Raw genomic sequence first — 16635 nt, forward strand, 5'->3', positions numbered from 1 at the left:
CTTAATTTCTGTGATAGTTTTAAAAATAATTCCAGTCTGAGTAGTTAATGCTGCTTACAAGAGATCCACTTTCAGGGGATTACAAATGGGTTAAAGGTAGGTGGTTAGATAGATAGATGTTAGGTAGATAGATAGATTGATAGATGATTGATTGATAGATAGATAGATAGATCGATAGATCGATAGATGGATAGATGGATAGATGCTGTAAAGTCAACCACAGAGGAGGGAGGGCCATTCCTCTGTTGGGGGAATTCAAGGAGTGAGATGAAGGTGACCCTTAAGGACAACGAAGATCTACTGAGGAGGATTCAATGAGTCTGGTGTACATGCTAAGAGAGTTTGCCCCTGGCCATGTCATGGTGGACAGAGGAGAAAGAACAGGAAGCCCTGGTTCACAGTGGCTTTGTGGCTCACAGTGGCAAGAGTGCCATGTGAACTTTGAAGGTCACTGTTAACCTGATAGATGATCTCAGCAGTCTTGCCCATAGCCAGGAAGCATGTGCCCAGGCTGTACTCTGTGTGGTGCCTCTGGATGCTGACTGCTCCCAACTCTCCCTGAGTCCCCTCGACATCCTGGGTTTCTGGGTGTGACTCTTCCTTCTTGCCCTCAGTTTTGGCTGTCACCCTAAGTTTATTGTGACATTTGTTCAGAAGACGACTTCCGAGCCATGATCTCCATTTCTGGTAGTGTTAGGAGGGTCACCTTGCAGTAAGCTGGTATTACCCAACCCCTATGGTGTGATTACTCCCTGTGGTTGATTTGTGCTGTTATCTGTCTGGTAGTCACAGGGAGGTTTGTCTTCAGAGACCTCAAAGGGACTACTGTAGGAGCCCCACCCCTCTCAGAAAGCCCATGCCTTTCTGTCTTAAATTTCTCTTGCTTCTTGAGCTCACTTACACTCATGCCTCAGTAAAGTTGGTATATGTGGTCTGGGAGCAAATGTATGACACACAGTTAATCAGTCATGTAACTCATTTTACATGGAGAGTGTTCCTTACTGTCTTCTAAAAATCGTTTTGCAGGCACATTGGAAGTTACAGAAGCAGCTCTTGTGAGAGATATTCTCTATGTATTCCAGGGCATTGATGGCAAATATATCAAAATGAGCAACCCTGAAAACTGTTACAAAGTAGAAGAAAAGGTATGGTAACAGAATCCCGCCTGCCTAGTTCGAGAAAACTCAGTAGAGTCAGCTATTGAGCTTTTTACTGACTGGCATTACTGGGGCTTGGCAGATGTGGCACCAATCGAGTTGCACAGCTGGATTTGGCTTCTCACCCTGCCTATTTGTGGCTGATGTGATTTGTCCCAGGCCCTCTGTGGCAGTGCTTGCTTTTCCCCATGAATCCTCTGATGGGGCTGCTACAGTGAGGGTAGAGGCCAGGGTGGTGTCCTGTCCTGGACAGATTCCTGACAAAACCTTGCCACGTTACACTCCTCAACTGTGAGTGTCTACTCTCGGCTTTTCTCAGCAGGACAAGGGTCATCGCTCCCTGTGTCTCAGACGATTAGAACAGGTGGCTGGGGCTGGTAATGGGCTCTTGAGTTTGACTTCTGTGTCTACTTTTCAGGCAAACATAAATAAACCTTTGAGGGACATGTCGGTCCGGCTTGCTGAGCTGGGATGGTTACATAACAAAATCAGAAAGTACGCTGACCAGAGGAGTCTGGACCGCTCTTTTGGACTTGTAGGTCAGGTATGTCCATCGTTGTTAGTCTATTGAAGGTTTAAGTATAAAAATCACCGCAGGCTCTTCTTGAAGAAAGTATCCATGGTGACTGACGATGCTGTCAGTCAGGTTCCACTGAGAATATGCAGACTCTGGGAGCTGCTGAGGGGTGGCAGATGGAGATCAGAGGAAAGAGCTTGAGAGAGGTAGCGACTTGGAAGTGGGAGAGCTAGGGCCTTCCCTGTAACCATCACTGCCACCTTGGAGGATAAGGACGGCCTCTGGAAATATGACCAGATCTTCAGGTGCCCCACATTTCTAGTGCTACAGCTGTGGGAAGTGGGGACCTGCTGCTGTCACTGCTCAGATGTGCATGGCTGGGGCACTGATGGACCAGCATGTCACTTGAGCAGCCAGCCTCTCCCCCCCCCCCCCGCCCCCAATACCAGATCTTGATGAGAATAGCAGGTATAAAAGTGAGGGTGGGAGTTCTTCCAAAGCCCCAGCCTCTTACAGAGGGTTAGTGGTATATGCTTTTGGTTTTAGGTGCATTCTTAGGCAGTAATTGCTGCCAATGATATCTACAGAAATTCATTGAGAGGGTCACAGAGGTAACACACAGCACAGATGGGTGCTCCAGCATGGCTGGTGGCTAGAATCATGGCAGGGGCAGTGTGGCTAATGGCCAGGAGTGTACAGGGGCAGTGTGGCTAATGGCCAGGAGTGTACAGGGCAGTGTGGCTAATGGCCAGGAGTGTATAGGGGCAGTGTGGCTAATGGCCAGGAGTGTATAGGGGCAGTGTGGCTAATGGCCAGGAGTGTATAGGGGCAGTGTGGCTGGTGGCCAGGAGTGTACAGGGGCAGTGTGGCTGGTGGCCCAGGAGGATGTGTGGCTGGTGGCCAGGAGTGTACAGGGGTGTGGCTAATGGCCAGGAGGAGTGTGTGGGGCAGTATGGCAGTGCTGTAATGGCCAGGAGTGTACAGTGTGGCAGGATGTGAAGGGGAGTGTACAGGCAGTGTGGCTAAAGGAGTGGGGCAGTGTGGCTAATGGCCAGGAGTGTACAGGGCAGTGTGGCTGGTGGCCAGGAGTGTACAGGGGCAGTGTGGCTAATGGCCAGGAGTGTACAGGGGCAGTGTGGCTAATGGCCAGGAGTGTACAGGGGCAGTGTGGCTAATGGCTAGGAGTGTGACTTTGAAGTGGGATCTCAGAGATGAAATGTGGCTTCTCATTTGACAGTCTGTCACTTTGCACAGACTCTGTCCATTCTCCATAGTTTCTTTTTGGAATAAGAAGGTGAGGAGAGAATGCATAGTTTGCTGCTGGTCCTGAGCCTGCCAGTTTCCTCTTGTACTGTTGTCTACTGTCCAGGGAATTGGCCAACTGGCCATTGCCCTTCTTCCTTTCTGAGGGCTGACACTAAAAGCCTGCCTAACTGGGACCAGAGTCTTTACTTACTTCACCCTGCATCCTGTCTGCCCTGACAGTACAGTACCTTCTTTCTGGCTGAGTGGAATTCAATGGCCATGTTTCCGTGTTTTGGCCGCTGTGAATAGTGCTGTGAATAGCGATGAACAGAGCACAGCTCTTCCTTCAGCATACTGACTCTGTGACCTTTGGACATAGGCCCTATGGTGGTCTGCTGGCATCTGCAAGGTCTACTTTTTAGTTATTTGAGGAGCCTCTGCATAGCTGATGCAATGTTCACCCCTGCCTCCCCCACCCCAAACAGCATGCCAGCTTCTCCTCCTCCTCATTCCCTGATAATAGCTGCTCTTTCTGGAGTCAGGCTGTTCCTCAGCTTTTGATCTGCATTTCCCTGATGATTAGTGGTGTTGAATGTTTTTTCCATGTGCCCATTGGCTGTGTCTTTTGAGAAATGTTCAGTTCTATACTTTAAAAATCAGACTTTTTGTGGGTTTTTCACCTTTATATATTCTGGTATTGATGACTTGTCAGATGTGTGTCTTAGACATTTTATCACTACAGTAGTGTCGTAAGAATATTACAGTATTTAAATTCTGTTCTCTTATTGATTATGCTAACAGTCTCTAAAATTAGCAGGGTGATTGGTATTCATTCATCAATTCTGGGGAAGTGGAAGTGTACTACCCAAGCTTATCCTGAAGTGCTCTGCCGAGGCGGGGGGTGGGGGGGCAGGTGCATGTAACTCCTGTGCTGAAGACTTTCCATCTCGTTTCCCGCTGTTGAAGTCAAGAAGTTATGGCTGGCCACATCAGACTTGTTGAGTGCTGTTGTTGGGATGATCTGTATCCCTATTGGGGTGTCTTGGTACCTGTTGTCCTGGGTAGTTCCTGTACATACTCTCTCTGAGGCCTCAGCAGAGCCCATCTCGTACTCTAGATGGAGCAGAATTCTGCAGAAGGGAATACTGGCTCCCAGTACAGTTCTCAGCATTGCTTCTCTCTAGCAAGCCCAGGCAGCCCAGCCCAGCTAGCCCAGCTCAGTTAGCCCCTTTCTCTCTCTGGCTGTTGGAGATGACTGTGCTCATGGAACCCTGCCATATGGATGTTTGGATGTGGAACCACCTGTAGTTTGAGCTGTGTAGTCTGCAAGTTTGCATTCTCCATGGCATTCTGCAACTTGGGCTCTTGATCAGTTGATAAACTGTTTATTTTTTATTTTGTGGTTCTATTCTCTTGGAGGCTGGGGTGGCAGTTTTGGAAAGTGTGATGATGTGCCTGCACAAATTCCACATTGCTGTCTCTGAACAGTAGGGAAACTTTTAGGCTCACTTTTTGATTAAAATGTACATTTTATATTCTCTTCTGTGTGGTGAAATAATCCCATATTTTATGACATTGTACATTGCATTAAGGTGTGTGGGAAACCATGGAGCTGCACATTTATTTAAAGAGGATTGGTTTTAGCCTTTGCTGATGTCTTTATGGTAGCTTGTCCTACAAAGCAGACTTTGGGCTATATGCTCTGTTTATAGCCTTGGGTTCATGCCAAGAGGGTCTTATCATTGAACTGTAAGCCAATGAGACTCTTCTTGACTGCTTCTGAGAGTGTGCATTCAGTTCAGTCTGGAGATGCAGAGAGAAGTGTTCAGTGCACTGAGTGGGACACTAAACCATGTTAAAACTGGGACTGCTGGAATTTCCCAATGCTTGGAAAAGCATTCAAGGAAGTTACTGTAACTGAAACTTAGAAAGGCCACCATCTTAAAGGGCCATCCTGTAAAGAGACCACACTTTCAGCTTCATGAAAACCTGCCACATCTCCATTTCTTTCCTGTAAGGTCTGTGCTTTTTGTTATTGAAATAGATGCTACAGGTCCAGGATTTCAGTTCCCCCGAACTCCATGGGAAGGTGTCTTCTCTCAGAGTGAGCCATTGTGTGTGCATGGTCATGCTTTAACCCTGCTTTATCCTCCCCACACAGAGCTTTTGTGCTGCCTTGCATCAAGAGCTCAAAGAATACTACAGGCTCCTCTCTGTGCTGCACTCCCAGGTAAGTGTGCTTCCCTTGTAAGCCTTCAAGTTCTCAAGAGTTAGGAAATGGATACTGTAGAGGGGATTTTGTTACTTCATTCATATACAAGAGTAACCACTTCCATAATACAAGATTTGTTCATTGTATCCTAGAGCCAGTTAAATACTCATTTCAGGGTCCTGTCTACCATATGAAGTCTTAATTGTATGTAGCCTGAAAGTGTTGTAGTTTTACAACGGGACCTTTGATTTTATTGTTAGAATAGGTATGGCCTTGTTTTCACTTTGTGTAGGTTAAGGGCTGATGGGATGTACTCAGTTATTGCTATTTAACCTTTCCCTGTTGTCTTTTAGCTCCAGCTAGAGGACGATCAGGGTGTGAATTTGGGACTAGAGAGTAGCCTCACACTGCGACGCCTCCTGGTTTGGACATATGACCCCAAAATAAGACTAAAGACCCTCGCTGCGCTGGTAGATTACTGCCAAGGTCTTCGGAGTTTCTCTATTCTATGCCTCTAGACATACTTTAGTGCAAGACTTGTTTGTGGGTGGGGTCTGCAAGTCTGCTTCTGGGAAAGTTGCCTGGTAACAAGTATGGGCTGCTTGTTAGCCTGAGGTGCTGCCACTGAGATGGAACTGAGAAGGAGCTGCAGCTGGTGACCAGAGGCAGCTCTGTGGGCTGCATGCCAGGGCCTGCCTGTGCTCCTACTGCACGCTGCTTACCTTGCAGTCTTCTCTGCTTCCTTATGCTCTGGGCTATCTGCTGCTATCACCCACCAAGTTGCCCAGGACCTGAACTTGAGCACACCTGAGTCCAAGTTCATCACATACTGTCCAGGGGTAGCCTTCCTCACTTCCTGGTACTTCTGTGAAACAGAGAAGTGGGTCACAGCAAATCACTCCTCCATTCCTCTTCATAGCAAACCTCTCCCCAGCTGGGTCCCTGCCATCTCTCCTTTTCCCTCAGGGTTCTTTCCCTCTTGAGTAGGTAGTTGACCACTGAAGTCCTGCAGCTGTCCTGCAGCAGTCTTGTCTATCCTGTTTGGTCTTTGGTAGATGTTCCTGTAAGAACTGCTCCTGGATTCCCAGGTGTCTGCTCATCAGCCCCTCTGCTTGCACACCAGAGTGGTCTGTGTAAAACCAAGGGTGATGTAAACCCCCAGCTTCTGATACAGCACTGACAACTGTGTTTGCATTGCTGGAAGCCATTCTGCCACTTCCACGCCTTCCACAGGGTCCTGCTGGACCCTAGCTGCTGAGCAGTGTCAGGCTGCACTGCCACTGGCAGGGGGTTGCTTTTCATTATTGGTCCTTAGACCCTTTGCTTTTCATGAATATTTAGGTGTGTACTAAATTGCAGTGTGAAATGTGCATCTCAAGTGTCTAGACTGGGCAGCTGGTCACTCTTGGTCACTTTTACAACTGAAAAACTCCTTGGCTGACTCCTTCTTGAGTGTGTACACAGGCAGAAACTGAATCTTGATGCCTGGGCCGCTGCATTGCATGCTGCTGCTGTTGCTGAATGTAAGGAGTCCTTACTGACTGAGGAAAGCAGATGCACTCTGTCTCTGCTATTTGCTGTCTTTGGTTTAGTGTTAAGTGATTGGTTTGGTTTGTGCCATGAATTCACATTTGGATATTTATTTCTGTGTGCTTTTTTTCCTCATTCCTCTAGGACGGAAAGGAGGTGAGCTGGCCTCTGCTGTCCATGCATACACAAAGACGGGAGACCCCTACATGAAGTCCCTGGTGCAGCACATCCTGAGCCTAGTGTCTCACCCTGTGCTGAGCTTCCTCTACCGATGGATATATGACGGGGAGCTGGAGGACACCTACCATGAAGTGAGCACCAAGGCTGGGGGTGAAGGGACAGGGGCACTGCCAGTGTGGTCTGTCTCAACTGTTATCATTTCCTCTGAACAGGACTGTGCCTGCACCTCAGCCATTCACAGTTGGCACTGTCCTTTGTGATCAGCACAGATAGATGGTTAGTGGGAAGCTGTTTTCCTAGTTTTAGAGCTGGGAACTCAGCAAGGTGGACATGCATGTCCAGGCTTACTAGCTGACTGATCAGGGCACTGCCTGGTCTCCATGGGGCCCGGGGACGCAGCTTATGGTAGCTGTATCTTCACGTAGTCATTGCGTAAGCTTGGTCAGCTGTGGTGTTGATAATTTGAATGAGGCTAATTCATTTGTGCTTATTTTCCTTTCGAAATATATGTAGTTCTGGTGTGATGCAACACGCAGAACCATGCAGCAAAAACCAGAGGACTTTGTAGTTGTTGGGGAACAGGGCTAGGGATATCAACTCAAAAGTGTTGTCAGGAGCACTAAGAAATAGAAACTATCATGTATTAATTAAGACATACTAAGAGCTTAGGAAATGCATAGATGCCATGCTAAATACAGCATTTATCATGAAAACCCCAATGTTTGCCATGGAAGTGGATACAAGAGAGGTATTTCTTGGGGGAGGGGAGGTTGAATCCAGGCCACATGCTTGCTAGGTAAATGTCCCACCACCAGCCTACATCCCCAGGCTTTTTTCTGGATTTCTGAAATGTTCAGTACAGACACTATTTACTGTGGTGTAGCAATGCTATACACTGGGGTCGTCTTCTGCAGATACCTGGCTGCTGGGGATGTGAGCAAGACTTTAAGGTTTGATGTAGTGTGCGTGCACACTGGCATATGTAAACTGGAAGTTAGTTTCATGTTCTTCAGATGACTTTGACCTTCACTTTTTGAGACAGGGTCTCTCACTGACCTGGAAGTTGCTGAGTAGATTAGGCTGGCCCTCCAGCATGCCTCAGGAGTCGGCCTGTCTAGCTCTCCAGTACTCAGTTTACAGATATGTGCCACTATACCCAGATTTTGTTTGTTTTTAATGGTATTGTTATTTTTTTTTCACTTTTTTCATGAAATACTGTGATTATGCCCCCCCCCTCTTTCAACTCCTCCCAGGTCCTTTATTATTATTTTCCAGATGCCCATTTGTTTTCTAATGAGAGAGAAAGGGTATGGATTTGGGTGGGAGGGAATATGCAAAAGACTATGATATAAAGAAAAAAAAAAAGAACTTTATTTTAATGTGTGTGTGTGTGTGTGTGTGTGTGTGTGTGTGTGTGTGTGTAAGGACAGTGCCTCCAGAAGAGGGCTTTGGCTGTCCTGGAGGTGGAGTTACAGGAAGTCGTGAGCCACCCAATATATGGGTAGTGAGAATCAAACTTTTGTCTTTTGCCATTGCAATACCTGCTCTCTCCAGCCCCAGCCTCCAACCTGGACTTTGTCTTACTTCACCCATTGAACCACCTCTCTGGCTCAGGTTTATAAGTTACTGAGTTATTTTTGTATGTTGAGTACAGTAGAATCTGTCTTCTCATACCTCCTTACCACCAAAGATATTACAGTCTGATGCTAGTGTGTAACCCCTGGATTTACACAGGGCACCCAGCAAGGCCTCTATTTGTTTGTCTGACAGTTCCTATGCCCAAGTGACCCTCTGACCCTGGCACTCTATTTGCCTCGCACCTTTTGTTGTGAGTGATGACTGACAGCCACAGTTCCATCTGAGGTTAGGTGCAGTGTGGTCTTTGTGAGGAGGGCTGCTATGCTTGTCCCTGCATTCACTGTGCTGTGACCTAGACCCTGCTCCGTGGCTGCTGAATCTCCTCACTCAGCATTCCCTCTCACTTAGATCTGCATTAAGGTCGGGCCTGGTCAGGGCTTTCTGTGGGCCACAGTGAAACAAGCAGCAAGTGAGATTCTCTTGAGATTCTCTCAAGCCTGTTTCAGTCTGGAATATTGAATGACATTGGCCATCTTCTGTCACTAAGTATAGGTCCCTGATACCCTACATTATGTGGTGAACTCTATAAATAGTTTTCATTTAAGGTTTTTTTTTTTTTTTTTTGGTTTTGCGAGACAGGGCTTCTCTGTGTAGCTTTGGAGCCTATCCTGGCACTCACTCTGGAGACCAGGCTGGCCTCGAACTCACAGAGATCCGCCTGTCTCTGCCTCCCGAGTGCTGGGATTAAAGGCGTGTGCCACCAACGCCCGGCTCATTTAAGTTTTAAGTCACTTTTGGGAAGATTATCTTTAACTTCAAATACTAGGTTTACCATACAAAGTCAGTAGCTTATGGAATTACATTGTATATTTGATTGTTGTGTAATAAAAATTTGAAGATTTTGCCTGTTTAGTCCTTGCATAGGCTAATTCTTCCTCAGCATGGCCAAAGTGAGTTGTAATTTAATTGTGAAATTGAATTTCTTCAAGTGTGACTCAATGGCTGTATGTGAGCTATGTAGTCATTGATTTCATGTAGTTTATGGGATATCTGCAGAGGGAGGCGCATCTTCAGCCATCAGATCAGGGTGCAGGAACTGGGAAGGAGTCAAGTAGAATTGTGAGCTAGAAAATGACTGGCTCCTGTGATCAGTGTTGATGGTCAGGCTGAGTGGCCTGAGAAGTGTCTGGTAAGCAAGCACAGCCACTTGAATGTGTCTGGGAAGAAGAGCCCAGCGAGGACTAGTTAGTAGTACCCCAGAGGTGGGCTGGGGGCCCAGACTTGACAAGAGGGGAACAGAGAAAGCCAGTGAGGGTAACATTCTGTGCTCTGCATGCTGCCCATCACTGTGGACGTAATCTCTGAACCATGACCAGGATAACCCTTCCTTTCTTAGGCTGTGTTACCATTACAGCAGCAAACAGTCTAAGATAGCTCTACACCAGACTTGACCAGAAAGAAGAGACACACCCACTGACTGGAAGGAAGTGAGATGAGGGGCGACCAGTTAACAGACAGGAAGAATAAGGAAGGAAGAGAAAAGACAGCTTGAGCCTGTGCTGTAGAACTGATGAAGAAAAGTCACTTATTATCTGTGTTTAGTTGATGAGAAACATAATGAACAGATCCATAGAGAGCAATGAGGCATGTTATAATAGAACTGTGGAGAGCCAGAGATGGGCAACAGTCTACAGCAGCCACAAGGAGCTTAGCAGCTGCCTTTCCATGAGATGGCCAGAAGGTGGCAGGTGTGTGGAATAAGATCATGGGAATTGTGTGGCCAGTGAAAGTCTCATGCAGAAATGGAGAAAGGACAGATGCCTCTTAAGTAAAACCTGGGAGAGTTCCCAGATTGCAAAACTGCCCAGAATGAGTCACAAGGAAACAGGAATGTGCTTGGACCTCCAGCAAGTCAATGGTTCTGTTAGTGATGGAGAAGATCTGCAGACAAATGCCTGATGAGCTGATGAGATGCTTGTTGGGTGAGTTTGCTGCAGATTCACACCAGGCCTTCTCAAACTTCAGGATGTACAATAGGAAGGAAAGTGAAGTCTGTTTTATGAGGCCACTGTAGCACCACACAAGACAAATACATGGTCACATCTCTTAGGACTATAGATGTGGAAAGTCTCCACTAAATGCCAGGAAGCAGAATTCAGAAGCATGTTGAAAATGCTATTATAGCAAGGGATTTATCCCAGTATCACAGAGGTGTGAGCCATAGTCTACCAGTGTAACAACCATGGTAAGAGTATGGGGATATGGGGATACTCTGTTGATACTAGAGAATCATTTGATGACATTCAGCACAATTTGGCTATTTAATACTGAGGCCTTGACCAGAAAGGAACCTTTTTTTTTTTTTTTTGGAACAATGACAGCTAATGCCTGTGACTGGTGGGAGGCCATCTGCCTTCTCCCTGGATAACAACCAAGACAAGGTATCCACCATCGCCACTCCTCCTCCGCATTGTGCCACACACTGGCAAGAAAAGAATGAATTGGGTAGAAAGGAAAGGATGACCTTAGTGCACAAGAAAGCCCGAGCATGCCCTGTGTATGTGCACTGCAAAGGGTGCACACCTGTGCCTGATTCCTAAGGTCCTCAAACTAGCAGCCCAGCAGTGACAAAAATCGCCTTTTTCTCTATACTCAGTAAATGCTGCAAACAGGAAATAAAACAGCTCTACTCACATCAAACGTATAGAATACTTAAGGATAAATTTAGCCAAGGAAGCCCCAATCTGGTGCCCTTTGAGAAATTGCCTGGTCCATGACCTTCATGACCCAAGAAAGCTGACTGGATTGTGCCCCCTTTGAAGGTGCCATGCGCTCCTAAGTCCAAAGCTGGAGTAGTAGGCATGTTGGTGTGGGAGCGTCTGTGGTATATGATGTATATGACTCCTAGGAACTAAGCTGTATGCTAAGAAAATCTCTCTTTTGCTTCTGTTTTGGGGGTGGGGAGTGCACATTTGTCTAGCAGTTAATGAGAAATCAGGGTACAGTGACATTTTGTTTTATTTTTTTCCTAGATTCGTTCAGTGTTTGACACAATGGTAGAAATTAAAGGACCTTGAAGGGAAAATACATCAATATAATGAAGGCTTATTGCAATTATATTCTGACCTTGGTTCTTTCTTCTGCCACCATATATATCTCACAGAGTTCATTATATTCTAAAGATGAGTACACCCTTTGTACTCACTACTAGCTGCTCGTAGAGTGACTGCACGCTCCTGTGCCCTAGATGAAGCAATGTGTTCATGACTTCCAAAGATGACTGAATTGTCTGGGAGGGTTTTTTTTTTTTTATGGTTTAAATTAAAATTTCTTATTGTTCACACTGATAGAAACCCAGCTGCACTCCAGCTATCAGGATAAATTGATGTGCTGTCTGTAAAAACTAGCTCTTGTGTTTAAGTGAATAATGGAGAAATACAATTTATATGCAATTAATCTAATCTGTTGAATGGCAAGCCAAAGGGCAGTCATAGCACCGTGATGGTAACCGGGAGAGATGCTCATGGTAAGTTTGTAAAGTTTTCTTGTTTCTATCAGGGTTAATTTCAGTAAGTGTTACATGGTAACCTCATCACAGCAGAGTGTTTGTTTCCCCAAGCTGCCTTGGTTATATAGTATGCAGTAAAGTGGTGTAAGAGAGATGGGTTAGTTGAAAACAGATGATCCTTTCCTGGTGGTCACATGAGTAAGCTTAGCCTACAAAGTCAACATGAGACCTCACTCATCATCACTAATGGTTACACAGCTTGGCAGTGGATTTCTGCAGAAGAAAAACTGTTGTGAGAGAATGATGCTATGTAAAAACCTAAAATAACACAAAGCTTAGCTGGTATCAATTACTAGTTTTTCTGATTTATACACTATTTGTGCAGGGGAAGTTAACATTTTGTTAGCAGTCTGCTCATGAGTGGTAATATTTGTGTTTACTCGGTTTCAGCTGGACTGTGTATCATGCCATACATAATTTTTTCTTAGAAGTAGATAATGAGTATCACTTTCTGACATTAAATTATTCTTCACCAAGTTCTTAAAATGTTCTTTGAAATCCTGACTAGTGGTTCCTATGGCCTGTATTTGTAAATAAATTTGCATTTTGTTTTTCCTGGAAAGGTTAGTGCTCTTCCTCAAGTTCTTGGAGGTCTGTGACAATTAGTAAGAAACTTTAATTTTAGTGGTTTACATGATCATTATAGATCATTGACATTGCTCTTTTGGCATTTTCCCAACAAAACTGCCTTTATTTATCAATTGTGTGATTGTCTAGCCACTGTTATAACTAAAAAATCTCATAGCTTCAAGCATTGGAGTTATTTGTCTGTTTGTTTATTTTTGAGGCAGGATCTTTACTTTGTAGACCAGGCTGGCCTTGATACTTGGAGAGACTGCCTGCCTCCCAGTTGTTAGCATTAAAGACATGCACCATTACCCCAGATAGCCTCTGACATTTTAATAGCATATTAGAAGTATAACATACTTCAATCAAAAAGATTTTGTCAATAAAAGATATTTTATTTAGAATAACTAATAGAAATAATACAAAATAATGAAAATAAAATGCTAAAAATGCATCGAAGGTTATTTATGTAATCTGGAAATGGGAAGATTATATGAGAGTTGGGAAGCCCAAAGCTGTAATTACAACAGTAACAACAAACAGAATAGGCCAAACAAAAAACATGGAACATACTGCAAACACTGGCAAGCGGTTAACTTTGGAAAGTTGAATATGTAATATGCAATGATTCCCAATTTTAAATGTCTAATGTGTGAAGAATCTATATACTAATAAAAGTCAAAATAGGAAGGTAGGAGACACTTCACAGGAGGAAAACACCAAAGGGAAAATTATCAGTGTGGCAGTATGCTAAACTTTATTTAGCTAAGGGTGCAGAATGCATGGTACCCTGCTGGCTGTCTCCACAGGCCATGGAGGTATGTGTGGCATCATATATACAAATTGAGCATCCTTCACCCATCAGTTCTGTTTCCAGAAGGCCAGTTGGTAGGGATCTGGGGAATGGTACTAAGCCTCGTGGCTAAAGGGGAAGTGGCCTCTTTGTAGTATAGATAAACTGGAGCAATGGCAGCTGCATCTTTTCCTTTCTGGGATGTGGTGTGGGAGGGAGAAGATGAATGGTGACCTGGATGAGGCAGAAGAGGAGAGTCACATGAGGAAGTCTCTTCTTCTGGTACACCTTGGCTGGTTGATCCTGTGTGCTGTGGGCACCGCTGCCAGTGGCTGTGTGTGCGCTGAGTCTGTGTTCAGCTGCTGCTGACCCCACCTGTGTGTGGCACTCTGTGACGTGGAGGCTGTCAGGGGCACATAAACCGGGGGCAGCTAGACATGGGTTGAGTGTTAAGACAGCTCTGGAATTCCATGTTGATTCCATGCTCAGAGCTCCAAGCTCATGCAGAAGCTCTCAGGACATGGGTCCATCCTGGAGGCTGCCTCGGAGAAGCTTCAGTGAAACTCAGCTGAGGCTGGCTCTTAAGTCTCCAAGGAAAGGGACAGCTTGTTGTTGTTGTAGTTTGTCTTTAAACATCTGGGAACATGATCAACTTAGCTTTCTGTCCAGAATGATTTGTCACACAGGCTTATTGTGTAAGTGAGTGGACTCCTAGTGTCTGAAGAACTTACTTATAGGATAACTTCTTTTGTTACTAATAACTAACATTTTTCACACATGTTTCTAATGCTCAGTGCTCTCTTTTATTCTTAGTTTTTTGTGGCATCAGATCCAACTGTTAAGACTGACCGACTGTGGCATGACAAGTACACATTGAGGAAATCGATGATCCCTTCCTTCATTACGATGGACCAGTCCAGAAAGGTAGGGCTGGGCTGGAAGACACTTGCCATTGTTGATTTCTTAATACTCAGACTGCTTGAACTATGTGATGGAAACCAATTCTCAGGTAAAGAAGTTTTGTTGTGTTTTGCTAATGGACTGTGCTGATACATGTTTATCTGTGTGCTTTTTAGCTCCTAGAACTATTTGATAGAGATTCAGTGCTCATGTCCTGTGCTTTTAAATTAGTAGCTAATATGTAATGTGTGAATATTAGAAATGTTTAGATCACTAACTTATATATAGGTGATCATAGCTTATTTTCCTTTTTAGGTCCTTTTGATAGGAAAGTCAATAAATTTCTTGCACCAAGTTTGTCACGATCAGACACCAACTACAAAAATGATAGCTGGGACCAAGACTGCAGAGTCACCCCGTGAAGGTGTGTCTACTTTGATGGTGGCAGTGGAAGGGGTGGGGATGGTGATCATGGCTGGTCATTGTGATGGTGATGTGAGGTGGTATGAGACACCTTAAGATTCTTTTTTCTGTCGCGTCTATAGATCACCTGGGTTACTAAAATACCTTCATACAGTATATATATGTATGTATGTACATTATGAAATAATCTATTGCTATGTGGGTGTTCAGTTTTTTTCAAATATGGAGTTAGGTAGTGGCATTGGAGTAGAGTTAACCATTTCCTCCTTAGTTACTTTCATTGCATTTTTATTCCCCTTGATGATAAAAAGATAGTAATAAATAAATATGGCAATATGGCAGATGGATAGGCAGCCACATGCTGGGGCAGCATTTAGACATTTGGTGATCACCTGTCTCTCCATGATGGCTAAGGGCAAGGCCAATCTGTGGCAAGGGTTTTTGAGGTCAGGAGACAGCCTGTGCAATTCCTGAGAGCCACAGCGTCTCACACAAGTGACTTGCTTGCAGACTTCCATGTATCCTCTGGGTAGTCCTGGGAAAGAGATAGGATCCAGAGTTGGCTTGGGGGAAGGAAGATAATTGTGTTTAAGAGATAGAAGAGGAGTGCTGGAGTTAAGACATATCCATCATGCTGAGGACATACAAGAGGTATAGGTGGTCTCCTGGGGTCTCCCAGTTCTGTTGGGATTCTGAGGCTCGGATGTGGCTGTAAGACAGCAAGTTAGTGAAACTTAACCTCCAATATGCTTGCATTGTGGTCCTTGAGCTTACAGGCAGTGCTGGGGCTCTTCCTCCTGGAAATCAAGTGCCAGCATCAGCTCTTGGTGCAGGGGGACACTGGCCTTTCACTGACTGTGGCTGGGTGGGGTCTACACTGTCGGCTTGGCTCTGGTTCCATGTATACCTTTACTATTCCTTTGTTAGGCTGGCGTTGGTGGCGCATGCCTTTAATCCCAGCACTTGGGAGGCAGAGGCAGGCGGATCTCTGTGAGTTCGAGGCCAGCCTGGTCTCCAGAGCAAGTGCCAGGATATGCTCCAAAGCTACACAGAGAAACACTGTCTTGAAAAACCAAAAAAAAAAAAACAAAAACAAAAACAAAAAACTATTCCTTTCTTAAGGTAAATGTCACACATGGATGCATGCCTTTCCCTTTTGTTTTCCACAGCTGAAGATTTATTCACAGACTTAGAAAATACATTTCAAGGGAAAATAGATGCTGCTTATTTCGAGACCAGCAAATACTTATTGGATGTCCTCAACAAGAAATACAGCTTGCTGGAACACATGCAGGCTATGCGGCGGTACCTGCTTCTTGGCCAAGGAGACTTCATAAGGCACCTAATGGATTTACTAAAGTGAGAAACTCCATCTTTGAAGTATGCAGTGTCTTTAACATGATAGAGAACTAACAGTTTTTCTTTAAAGGAATAAATCAGTGACACCAGAAGGAAATGAGTTGAATTCTTACAAAGTCTGTGTTTAAAACAAACTACATAGATACATTTTTTGTGGGGTTAAATCCCTTACTTTTTTTCTCAGTTGTCTGTAGACCATCAGAGGTGTGTCTTGCTGAGTTCATGGGGAAGCTTCATGTCCCCGTGAGCACTGTGACATGAGCGCTGTCACATGTGTAGTAGTAATTCCCTGAGTGGGTGGAGTTGGGCAATAGTTACAGGTAGCTATGGCTTCAGTTTGAAGTTAATTCGATAAATACATATTTCAAATTGACCTTTTAAGTCACGTGTTTTGTGCAACTTGACAAAGCATCGTTCTCTTACTGTGTTCCCTGTGGTCGTCTTCCTGTGTGGAGTACCCATACCTGGTTGCAGCTCAGGACTCCAGTCAGGGCTGATGATGAGTGGGCCACATGTGGTCACAGCAGGGCAGTGTTTTCACTGAGGCATTTGAAGGGTGTTTTCACTTGCTGTGAATCAGTGTTCTCTTTAGGATACACAGTTAAA

General features: G+C 44.9%; 1 protein-coding gene across 1 annotated transcript in view; it reads left to right on the forward strand.

The window, feature by feature from the left end:
- The window catches only part of Tubgcp3 (tubulin gamma complex associated protein 3), a 56100-nt gene that overhangs the window by 15497 nt on the left and 23968 nt on the right, over positions 1–16635 (forward strand). Inside the window, exons 7-14 of the mRNA XM_027387845.2 lie at positions 1027–1145; positions 1576–1701; positions 5081–5149; positions 5485–5617; positions 6806–6972; positions 14161–14271; positions 14563–14671; positions 15840–16029. Coding sequence (XP_027243646.1) covers positions 1027–1145; positions 1576–1701; positions 5081–5149; positions 5485–5617; positions 6806–6972; positions 14161–14271; positions 14563–14671; positions 15840–16029 — 1024 coding nt within the window. The remainder of the gene's footprint in view (positions 1–1026; positions 1146–1575; positions 1702–5080; positions 5150–5484; positions 5618–6805; positions 6973–14160; positions 14272–14562; positions 14672–15839; positions 16030–16635) is intronic.

This window comes from Cricetulus griseus (assembly GCF_003668045.3).
Source record: "Cricetulus griseus strain 17A/GY chromosome 1 unlocalized genomic scaffold, alternate assembly CriGri-PICRH-1.0 chr1_1, whole genome shotgun sequence".
NCBI lineage: Eukaryota > Metazoa > Chordata > Mammalia > Rodentia > Cricetidae > Cricetulus > Cricetulus griseus.